At 46.6% G+C, this 12,360-nt stretch overlaps 1 protein-coding gene across 7 annotated transcripts in view; it reads left to right on the plus strand.

Annotated features, from left to right (window-relative positions):
- The window catches only part of PDZD2 (PDZ domain containing 2), a 233,036-nt gene that overhangs the window by 211,491 nt on the left and 9,185 nt on the right, over positions 1–12,360 (plus strand). For 6 of the 7 annotated variants that reach the window (XR_013394713.1, XM_077936448.1, XM_077936444.1 and 3 more), the window contains 4 exons: positions 269–3,818; positions 5,037–5,154; positions 10,356–10,457; positions 11,725–11,989. Coding sequence is in view for 6 of the 7 variants with exons in the window: in XM_077936448.1 (XP_077792574.1) it covers positions 269–3,818; positions 5,037–5,154; positions 10,356–10,457; positions 11,725–11,989 (4,035 nt within the window). In the remaining variant the exon portion in view is untranslated. The remainder of the gene's footprint in view (positions 1–268; positions 3,819–5,036; positions 5,155–10,355; positions 10,458–11,724; positions 11,990–12,360) is intronic. The other variant, XM_077936445.1, reaches the window with a different exon arrangement.

A 12,360-nucleotide genomic window follows, 5' to 3' on the forward strand; every position in this document is an offset into this window, starting at 1 on the left:
TATAGGAATGTTGTAAGGACTACTAAGAGATAGCAGATGTCTTGTGAAATATATTTTTAGCACTTTGTAACATATTATGTAAGTATTTACTGTTGGTTGGATTATATTATCACTATGTGGGAGCATGGTGATAATTGGTTGAAAGATTCCTATCCATCACTGGACTTTGGCTAGATCCTTAAAAATAAAAACCAGACACTTGTGTACAGTTTGCAATGTCGCCTACTTTATAAGGTGAATTTGGTTCTTTGCTTCCTTCTTTATGCAGCTACGAACCGATTTGCAAATCTCCTTGTATCTTCGGAGGCAGACGAAGCAGTTCAGAGAAATCCAAGCAATATTCTCATGATCGAAGAAGAGAGGAGCTTTGCAAACCACCAAGAACCTTTGCACGGGGGCAACCCCGATTACGTGGCAGAAGGGACAGCATTGCCGTCTGATGCAAAGACCAATGCAGCACCAGCAGATTCCTTCGAAAGTAGCTATGCTCAGGACAGCACTGTGGTACCATTGAGAGACACGGATGACTTCCTTGGCAAAACACCTTCCTCGGATGAACAAGATGCTAAGTGTTCATTCATCAGGGACAGGTGTGCCAGGGAAGATGCGGATGGGAGGGGAGAAGATTCCTGTTCTCATTCTGGAGCAGATATAATGAAGAATGACCTTCCAGGTAGGACTCTGAATGATGCCACTAACACACAAGAAATGTTGGGGTTTTCTGTCTTGGATTCCATTAACACGAGCAAGATTTTCACTGTGAACCAAACCCGTTTGAGTAACTATTCCAGGAATTTCAGCAGTTTAAACAAAGACACCCTGGCTGGGATGGAGAGCAAAGTGAACACAGTCCCAAAATCTATGTATGCTACTGCCGAAGATTCCAGTTCAGACACAGAATCTGTAGCGGAAACTCCCAGAGCTTCCCCCTCGCAGCCTGCTTGTGACAATCCCTTGGAGACCCATAAGGCAGTTGAGTCAGACGAGGAGCGAGTTGAACTTTGCTGTCTGAGTAGCGAGCAGCAAGAGTTTCCTCAGGAACAGCTGGTCCCACCTACCCCCAAAGTATTTCGTCATCCACCAGAATGCAGTCCTTCTAGTGGTGTTTTACAGACTGAAATCAAGGCAGAAATTGGTTCGCTGGAAGGATCCAGTGGGACAGCCTTATTAGAAAAGCCACATTCTCCAAGGCACTTCGGTGCAGAACAGGTGGCTCCCTCCACAGCCTTTCCTTCTTCTTCTCAGGTTTCTCCATCTGGGATTGATAGGTTAGATCACAGCGGTGCAGTTTGCTCTTTCCATGACGATGGCCCCTTAAGGAGAGGAGAGAGAATAAGCATGGGAAGCAAAGAAAGGCTTGCGGGGGCATGTGAGGCTACCAAACGAGATGCCCAAGACATGCATTTGTGCATGGCGAAAACCATAAATGGCTGGGACTGCAATCTGCTCGACAAAGACCAATCCAATATGAAGGAGCCATTGCATACAGAAAACGATTTAGCAGCAGATGATGGCAGTCATACGGCTGGTTGCAATTCTGCCCCAACGAAGAAAGGAACCAGTGACGTGAGCCACTTGAACAAACCAGACAGCCCTCCTGTGAACTGTACATCACAGAGAACAGTCAACAGTCCCAAATCTCCCCTTTTGACAAAATCGAAAGATCTGAGTAAGGCTGCTGCTGCTCACGAATTGCCAGGAAAGAGTGAAAAGGCAAATGCCTCAAAATGTCCAAATGTCAAAATCCAAAGTTCTGGCCAGTGCAAAGTGAGCACAGTAGTCCCACATAGTCCCTCCTCTTCCAAAAAACTGCATCACGAAACTAGAGGGATTCCCCAGAAGAGTATAGCAGAAACTCTTTCAAATAACCAACGGAACAAGCCAGGGCCAAAGTTAAAGGGTCTTATCATTAAAAGCAAGTCCAAGACTCAGTCGGATGCCCCGAGTGCTGCTCCTGCAAAAACCGGCAGCCCTGATCCGAAGAAAGCATCCCTTCCCTTCCAGTCGTCACCCAGGCTTCTCCCAAAGAAAGGCACATCGCTCCATAACTTGGCCACACATTTGGAACCACCCAGCAGGAGCCTTTCGATGGGCTCCAGGATTCTTCAACAGGATGAGGAAAATAAGCCATGTTCAGCCGTGCCTCCGGAATCGCCTCTACCTTTGTCAAACGGCGACAGGAGCAGCGTCAAAGCCAGGAAAGATAAACCCATGAGCAGTCTGGAACTTGGCGATTCTGGAACGGAAGAGAATCCTGCGGAGGAAAAAGATGCAGAGGTCACAGGTCAGGTGGTTCTAAATAATGACACGAGAGGTACATCGGATCAACACCACACAAGAGAAAACCCTTCCCAAATTAATACAGATTCTGAAACAACTCTCTTGAGTAACAGGACGGAAAACCGTGGACTGTTGAATCATGATGGGTGTGAAATCAAGCCGTCGGGATTGGATAACCCTGAGCCTTTTAAGAAAGAGTCTTCGAGCCTCCTTTGTTCCCCTACCCAGCAACCCCAACCAGGCCAGGAAATTCAGCGGACTTTCATTGAGGTGAGGCTGTCTTCTAGCTCCTTCCCACCACCCTCATTGGTTCCCGAGTTGCCTCTGGAGAAGGAGGAAGGACACGCTAGGTTTGCCAGCAAACCAGAAAGCAATGTTCAGAACATTAGGCAGAGCACCGCTGAGGAAGAAAACATGCACAATGCATTGAAGCCTGTGACAAGGACCTACTCAGTGCCTACCCAGCTATCGAATCATTTGAGGGAGGACAGCCATGTTATGGATTCGCCAACACATTGTGTCCAGGATATCCTGAGCAACGTTTCGGGCGAAAAGTACCCCCCTTCAGAGTTGGGCATGCTAAAAATTGTCCACCTCAGTCTGATGAACGGCACGAAAGATGGAATAGAGACGCCTCACAGCGCCCCCAAATCAAACAGTCAAGAATTGCCTTCGACCAATAGCAGCAGCAGCAGAATCGCGGACAAATTGAAAACCTGCAGGAGGAATTATTACTATTATGAGCTCAACTGGCCACACGATCCCGTTTCCTCTTTTTCCGTGAAACAGAGAATTAAATCGTTTGAGAACCTTGCCAATTTCGATAGGCCTCTGGTCAAAGCGATAGACATACACTCCACCTCGTTCGGCTCAAAGCTTCCTATTGGTAGAAGGCTGTCAGGCGGTACTTCTGCGGTTTCGGCTAGCAACATCAATGACCCTGTCCAGGCGCTGAGACGTAGTTTGAGTTCCTATTGTGAAAGCGAAACCCCGGCCCCCGCGCATATGACAAAATCATCAACCAGTGCGGCATTAATGCAACTGCCGCAGAATCCCTCTGAGAACAGCAAAGAAGATGCTTATTGCTTAGAAAAGGGCGAAAGGTGTGGTGCTTTGGCAGGTCCAAATTGTTTGCCGCCATCTACCCCCACCGTCCGAAGAAGCAGAGCTTCAGGTGGGCACATCAGGCACGCACCCTTGTCCCGCTCTAAGATCCGGGAACTGCGGGCTTTGAGCATGCCCGACCTCGACAAGCTGTGCAGCGAGGACTTTTCTGTGGAATCTGCACCTTCTCATTTCAAAACGGAACTGGAAGTTGCCCCTGCAGCGAGACCTCTTGGCCTTCCCATTGAAACCGAATCCAGCCTGAATGAATGCCCCGGGCTCTCCAGTCTTGTTTCAGCAAGCAGGCAGCATTCAAAGGACAGCAGTCCCTGGAACAGCAGCTGTGGCACTCCTGGGTCAGCCTCCGATGACGAAGTGCTACAACATGACGCCGACCCGAACAAGACGCACTCGGGGAAGAGCTGGTCAATCAGGTTAGTGGCCTTGTTTCCATTGCACTGGTTTTATGTTGCGAGTGGGTCAGGTCCCAGAGCCTGAAAGCCACACAGCGAAGCATTCCCAGAAGTCACAAGATGTAGGGTGCTTCCGGATTTTGGGGTGTGGGGTGGGGTGTGAATTTGCAAACAGGTTGATGGACATTGGCAACAAGCTTATAGGATTCTTTCTGGAAAGGGTAAGTCCAGATTAAAGGGGGGGGGCATGGACTGACATTTTTTGTGGATTTTACCCAAAAGGTGTATGCATGGGGAGCACTGATTCAGTAATAAACACCTATCTGGAAGCAACCCCATATTCTGGGCTACAGACTCTGCACAAAAGCATAAAAATCTTGCCTCCAGGTTATCTCATTCTGCGCCACAGAAAGCTGGATTCTGCAACAGTGAGCAACTTACGCACAGCAGAAAGCTTTGCATACTTCCTCTTGTTTTCCTAAATTTATTCTGAAACTGTTTTGCATAATCTAGACTGGTTTTGCTAAGCACAGTGAAAGACAAGGGGGGCGGCACAGGGCACTGATGCCCCTCCACATCAGTCCTACGAACCCTATTCAGCTTCTTAAACTTCACAAGGCATTGCCCACACGTTTCCAAACATGTATTTGAAGCTGTAAAAATGAGAAACTTGGATACTTAAATATATATATATATATATATATGCAAAGATTTGTTAGAAGCTGTCCTCTGCACCATATACCACATTCTGCTCCTTTTCAGCTCTCTTGCAGAATCACAGCGTACATCCTGCCCTGACTACATTCTGTTGCTTCTTGTTCTCCACTGCAGCCCCAGTGCTTCTTCTATTTCTCCCTCTCCCTTAGCTCACCACGTCTCCTTCCCTGCCACAACTCCATCTTGAGGAATTGCTGTAGCACAGTGGCAGAGCGCACGCTTTGCATGCAGCAAGTCCCGGGTTCGATTCCCGGCACCTCCAAGCAGGACCGGGAGAAGATTCCTCTCCGAACCTCTGGACAGCTGCTGCCAGTTGGTGCAGAAAATACTTAGCTAGGAGGAACAATATAGTTGGACTAGGTATTGCTCCTCCGAACCAGATTTTGCAGGACAGTGCAAATGTCTTAATTCCTGGCCGTTTCCTCCTTTGGGAATAGAAATTTCTCTTTCTGTTACACCATTAGGCAGTCTCATCCAGAGCACCCTTTTTTTCTTTTCTTTTTTTGCACTTGCATATTTTAGCTTGGATCAACTCCTTGTCTCCACTCTGGATCAGCAGAAATTGCAGTCGGTTCTTTCTTCAGTGACGACAAAATGCGACCTTCCTTCTTTACTCCGAGAGGCCAAAGCACAAGCTGAGGTAAGCCTACACAAGATCAAAATGGCCAATATTTTTAACTTACTCGTGGAAAAGGTTAGGTAAAGGTAAAGGGACCCCTGACCATTGGGTCCAGTCGTGACCGACTCTGGGGTTGTGACGCTCATCTCGCTTTATTGGCCGAGGGAGCCGGTGTACAGCTTCTGGGTCATGTGGCCAGCATGACTAAGCCGCTTCTGGCGAACCAGAGCAGCGCACGGAAACGCCATTTACCTTCCCGCCGGAGCGGTACCTATTTATCTACTTGCACTTTGACGTGCTTTCGAACTGCTAGGTTAGCAGGAGCAGGGAGCTCACCCCGCCACGGGGATTCAAACTGCCGACCTTCTGATAGGCAAGTCCTAGGCTCTGTGGTTTAACCCACAGCGTCACCCGTGTCCCATGTGGAAAAGGTTAGTATTGCTTAAAGGCAGGCTGAGATCTTTCATATATATATTTAAATATTGCATAGGAAGCAAAAGAGGTAATTTGTTGGTGTTTCAGCACCAGATAGATTCTTGAGGATTCAACAATATTTAAAAAGGCTCCCAAGATCCCAGTAGCCAATTTGGAGCAACGTTTCCACAAGAGGGGCCCTGCTGCTATTTCACAGGTGATCAGCAAGTTCCTTGTGGCTAGTCAGTGACTCTGGTCTCATGGTCAGTTTTGCCTGCCTCCTGTTCCCAGTAGCTGCTGCTTTGTTACCCTGACCACCATATTCCTTATGCTAATATTAGGGAAACAGTGGGAATTTGATTCAATTTGCATTTAAAGAGAAACTTACCTAATTTGCACTTTCTAATGAACTGAAACAGAGTAATCTTTCGAAAATTTGCTCCTCTCTGAATTTTGCAATGCAAACGAATGCCAAGTAAGGGGTACAAGAACACACGTACTAGTGCAAGATGTGCACACAAATGCATGTAGTGGTGAAAATAACATGCCACATGCTATTCTCATGTATTTAACATGCTAAACATCCACATGTTATTCTTGTGAATACATTCTAATAGTTTTTAATTCTGAATTTTCAACCATTTAATAACAGCAACGATGTACAAAAGGAAATGCAGGAATATGCAGCTGTCCCTTATGGGGATTGAACCTGCAACCTTGGTGTTATCAACACCACAATCTAACCAACTGAGCTATCTCTGTTTCATTACCCCTCCCATCCAGTTGGCAGGGATTTTGTGTGTGTGTGTGTGTGTGTGTGTGTGTGTGTGAGAGAGAGAGAGAGAGAGAGAGAGAGAGAGAGACAGAACATTTTGTGCCCCATTAACTTGTTTTTTGGGGTTCCCACTCCCCTTAAGTTCCCCTCGCTTAGGATCCCCCCACCCAGTCCTTCAAACCTTGATGTTGCCCTGAGTGTGCCGATGCCTCCTTCTTATGCACTGGGTGATAATCAGTTTTTTGCAACATTCATACGAGCCACGAAAGACTCAGATTGGAAACTGAAGAACTGATATTTCCCTCATTCTTACCGACCATCTTGTACCATTAATGACTCTGCGACTAGCTCAGAATTTCGCCGATTTAATATGTCTGCTATAAATTCCTTTGGTTTATTTGAAGGGCATCTTCTTTCTTCCCACTCTTAACATTTGAAATATTTAACAATCCCATATTTAAAAGGGCTGCTCTAGAAATCCATGTAGGGGATCCATCAGTGCTCGCATTATACGCACTGCTACACTTGGGCAAAGCTTTGAATCCTCCAGTAACTCTTCTTGGGCTGCAAGTTTTTGATCCTAAACCACCAAACATCTGGCTCACAAGGGCTTTTTAAAAAAATGAATTCACCCAGAGAGCGGAATCTCAGCGCGTAGCTACATTTTACATAGGAGTGTATGTAATAGAGCCTTGTTGTGGGACTCTTAACATCAGAAGAACAGTTAGGGGATTTTGAGTGAAGAAACAGGGACGTTGCAAGTGATGCGAACTTGGCTGAAAGCCAGTCCCTTGCTAACAGGGCTGGCTGAAGACATATTGCTGCCTGAGGCATCAAATGAGGCTACAACCACCATCACCACCACTGAACGTTGAGTTGCATGCTACCCAGGGCCAGCCACGTTATTTTGGCATCAGAGACAGAAAATCCCACAAGCACCTCTTCCTCTCCCTGGCAGTAAACATACAATAATAAGTGTAATACGTCTGGGTCCAATATGCAGAGTTAATAGTTAGCATGGAGGTTTTATTCAGGAGAAGCTACAACAGACACTAGTTGTGGTCGCAGTTGCAGCTCCACCCTCCCCCGTAAGGTGGGTTAAAACAGAACCAAGCAGACAACCATCTGGGGTCAAAATGGCCACAACTTTATTGATTGCAGATGTAGGTGGAATTTTGGCTCAGGCATTGGGTGTATATCTGTTCCAGCCTTCTGCTGGAGGGCTGAAACTTATTCAGGGTCGTGCCAAGGATTATGGCCTCCCCAAGATGTCAATCTACTGAGGTGGCCATCCTAAGGTTGCTGCTGGAAGCTCTATGGCCCAACTGCCCTACGCTTGGCTTCCGGACAGAGACTTCAACCGAGACCCTTTAATGGGGTACACTGAGTACACCGCTGGTTCTGGACACGGTGATGCACTGCTTCACCCCAAAGACTAGGGTTCCACCCAACGCCTTAACTGCCAAAGGTTGTGACGATTTGCTACGAGGAAAGGCAAAACCTCTAGACCGGCCAATGAAATTTCTTCCCAGCCATTGACAACCATAGAAAGGTTGCAAAACGCAAGGGATCAAATCCTGGCTAAACATAGAGGATGTAAGGAACAAGCAAAGTTAAAACACATTAGCATACACGACAGAGGTGACATCTTCTTAAGAGGATTGAGGGGACCCAAGTGCGATGTTACGCAATGCCATGGGGAGCCAGGGGGTAGAGGAGCAAAACTGCCTCGGCCCCTAGGAGTTGGTGTACCTGATACATGATAAATGATTGACCTGGAATCTAATAGACGATAAGGAAGGGAGAGAGGGTTTGTTCTTCTGCCAACTGCACTGAATGGGTCTAGTACATCTGGCTTTTATGAGAGCAGTCCAGGCCCAGTCAGCCAGCAAGGCACTGCCCACCAGGTGGGGCCTCTGATTGGCCAGTTTAATTTTTTTTTTTTGGCAGGCAAATTTGACCCACTGACTGGCCAGCCCAGGGAAATCCCCAAACAGTCAGATGACCAGCCAGGCATATGTAATATTGTTGCCTGGGGTAGTGGCTAAATGTGAGGGGTCGCAGCTTCCGCCCACCCATGAAAGGGGTAAGCGGTCATTTTCTGCTGGATCTCTCAGAGCTAACCAGGCTTCACCCCTTCATACCATTCTACAGGGATCATCTCCAAACTCTCACCCCCCAATGTCTTTTGTAAGGGAGTGTCTCCAAATTACCACACTTGCTACAATAATAAATAACTAACAGGTTTGCCACCATTTCAAGTCACCCCAAATCACCTGTCTGAGGGCGGCCACCTCACTTACCCCACTTGGTAAGATATTAAGTTACCACATCAGGAAAATAACTGGACTACTAGCAATTTTCCAGGCCTGGTAATTTGCAGAGGTAGAATTTCACAAGACCTTTGCATAAAGCTACATAGACGTCTGCTTGCTGGTGCCGGTAATACCTCAATAATGGTTGCGCAAACTCTGTTTTTTCAACTGAGTACACAAGCTTTTGAAAACAACCACAATTGTGGTCTGCCCATCCCAGCCCCAACTTCCATTTGCCTCCAAGTCTGTATCCCTTGTGTAGGCTTCAGGCCCCTGATCTGGGCTGTAGGTCCAGGTAAGGGGAATCCTGGGAGAAGGAGACCTCCCAGAACTCCTTTCTTCTATTCCGGTACCTGGTTAGAGCTTGTTAGTCCCATGAGTTGAGCTGAGCCAGGTGGGTTTGGCGAGTTTTGCAGAAATACGAAGACTGGGTTTTGTTCCCAGCCAAAAGTAATCAAATGCACTTTTAAGTGTTTTCACATGGAATCTGTAGAGAGATTATTTATTCATGCCGGTTTGTAAAATCCAAGAACTCAAATATTTATGAAACTGAAATGCTTCTTGGAACACGGTCTGTGTCTGCATACTTTCTCACATCTGCTCTTAAGTCCAAAGTGGCACAAAGGCTGGAAAACATTATGCAATCCGTAGCACGGGCGCTTAGTCCCCAGTAGGTTGATCGTCAACTTCTAAATTCATCTAAAGCTCTGTTGGCGCAATTAGGCAGATACCGCTTGCTGGGGGCCTACTGTCCTGCCACGTCCTGTAAACTCAAAACTGGGACCTCTCTGGAATCGGTGATTGGCTCCATTCTTGCTGTACCAACAGGCTTAAGCCAGTCCCAGGAGGAAGTGCATAACTTTCCAGGCAAAGATGTTGGAAATCTCTGAGCAGAATTTCCCTTGCCAGGAGGCCAGGTAATCAGAAGGAACCAGCCATCTCCTGCTTCCTCCTACGTGGCCAACCCTACCATTAGGCAGATTGAGATATCCGCCTCGGGCGGCAGATGCAAAGAGGTGATGGAGCACCTCTTTTCTTCTCATTCCCAGTCTCCTCAAGTGCTCGCGATGCTCTTTTCAGCTACCACTCAAAAGAGGCTTCCAAGGCTGGGAATTTTGTGGTCCTGTTTGGATTGCCACCAGTGAGGGATAAGTCCAGGAAATGGCTCTGTGGCCTGACGGTTCCTTGATCCTTGGCTATGGCAAAGCCACCATTGGATACAACCCAATAGCCATGGAACAATTAAAATGAAACACAACTATGAAATTGCAATGGTTTTTAAAAGTTAAGGCAGCAAATAAAATTGGCAGTAGAAAAATATCTTCATAATATTAAGGCTGGAAGCCATTGGAAGGGCCCGTTGCACATTTTACTTTATTGTTAAAACGTGGCTGGGCCATGGCATTAAATTTGGTTCCAGGGTTAACCCCTGAGAAGGCGTAGCTCAAACCGAATCCTGGTTTAGTTGACTTTTTGTGATTTCCTTGCAGCATAAATAAACTCAGAATGTCTTTCCCAGTCTTTCCAGAACTCCTTTAGTATTTTGAAATTATAGCTATTTTCAATTTTTTTAAAAACCCCCTTTACAGTCTAATTCAAAAAAGAAAAGAAAAATCACCCAGGAAGAACTTCTATAAACATGGGTCTTTTCTCATCACGTTTGCGAATATTTCTCCCGAGTTTTTAACTTTAGGATGTTTTTCTGTCTTTTTTGTCAGAGCAAAGAAGACGTTCTCTTTGTAGTCTTGAATAAAGAGGAAGGGTCTGGCCTGGGATTTAGTGTTGCTGGAGGAGTAGACCTGGAACAGAAATCAATCATTGTAAGTGGTGACTGCATCTTTTCTCATAAGTGGGTTGCAAAGCCAGCTGGAAATCAGATCAAGTGCTCATTTATCAGCCATAAAGCCCTGTTGCGAACGGCTGCTTGCATCATTTCTGAGTACCATCTGCTAATGCGATCAGAGAGGGAAATGGGCCCGGGTGCCAAATAAACCCTGATGCACACAAGGTTGCCAAAGAGGAACGCCAGGGGTAGCCTTAAACCACACATCTGGAGGATCAGGGCCCCTGGTATCGGCTCCCACTGATTTTTTTTTATGATTCCAGCAGAATCATAAAATTGTAAGAGTTGGGGAAGGGATCCCAGGGGTCATCTAGTCCAACCCCCCCTGCAATTCAGGAATCTCAACATAGAATCATAGAGCTGGAAGGAACCAAATGATTCCCTGTTTGGGGGCACACTGATGCACCATGAGAAAACGCCTTCTAGCATGCCACGAGAAATAAATCCATTAAATAGCCTCCGTGTTCCACAGCGATGGGTAGGATTATCTCTGTTATGGCTTGCTTGTGATCTTCCCAGAGACATCTTGCCTGCCACTGTTGGAGACACAATGCTAGACTAGATTTACTTTTAGTCAGATTCATCACCGCCGGCAATTTTTAAAAAACATCATGTTTCAGATGTGTCAGCATATACTTGTACAGTCGTACCTCAAGTTAAGAACTTAATTCGTTCTGGAGGTCTGTTCTTAACCTGAAACTGTTCTTAACCTGAAGCACCACTTTAGCTAATGGGGCCTCCTGCTGCTGCTGCACTGCCACTGCATGATTTCTGTTCTCATCCTGAAGCAAAGTTCTTAACCTGAGGTACTATTTCTGGGTTAGCGGAGTCTGTAACCTGAAGCGTATGTAACCCGAGGTACCACTGTGCTAGGAATTATATGCAGTAACCTGGACTGCCAGCCTTGGCTAAGTGGATTATTAGCTGCATATTTAGCTATTAATTTGGGGTATTTTAAACAGTGAGGACTGAGAATTAATTGTATATTTGTTTAGCAAGTTTGAGCTCAATGTAGGAGGTGAAAAAGAACATGCTAAGGTTGGCTTTTCTTACTAAAGAGTATTAGATTCAGTTTATTAAATTCACACTTGCTCCCAATAGCTCCAAAAGGCACCTCTGCTGAAGCCCTGTCCATATTTTTTTGTGTTCAAGTCATTCTATCAAACCAATCAGTTGCTGTGTTAAACAACTTACTGTTCTTTTACATGGCTGGCGACCTTCACCGCAATGTTACCTTCTTGAAGGTCCACCGGGTTTTCTCGAAGGGGGTGGCATCTCAGGAAGGAATCATCCGCCGAGGGGACCACATTCTTTCCATCAACGGCATCTGTCTCGCGGGTTCTGTGCACGGGGATGTGCTCAACGCTCTTCACCAGGCCAGGCTCCACAAATACGCTGTCGTCGTCATCAAGAAGGAGAGAGGCGGAGAAAAGCTGTCTCCTGCCGGGTCTGAAACGTCAACGCCTGGCAGGAAATCCTTAGTAACTGCAACAGTGGGAAGAGCAACAGGTAGGCTGTTGGTTCAATGCAGAGTTGGCGCCAGCATGGTCAGCAAAGTGTCCATTGCAGGAGTCCAGTCACCTGGACCTGGTGTTTCTCTTCACCAATGCCAACTGCTGGCCTCTTCGCTTACCTCAGGCATAGGCAAACTCGGCCCTCCAGATGTTTTGAGACTACAATTCCCACCATCCCTGACCACTGGTCCTGTTAGCTAGGGATGATGGGAGTTGTAGTCCCAAAACATCTGGAGGGCTGAGGTTACCTATGCCTGGGATCATCCATGCTTCCTTCTATAATAATAATTATAATAATGTTAATATTTGTAACCTACCAGTCTGACTGGGTTGCCCCAACCACTCTGGGCAGCCTCAGGCATATAC

The sequence above is a fragment of the Podarcis muralis genome, chromosome 11 (assembly GCF_964188315.1).
Source record: "Podarcis muralis chromosome 11, rPodMur119.hap1.1, whole genome shotgun sequence".
NCBI classification, from domain to species: domain Eukaryota; kingdom Metazoa; phylum Chordata; class Lepidosauria; order Squamata; family Lacertidae; genus Podarcis; species Podarcis muralis.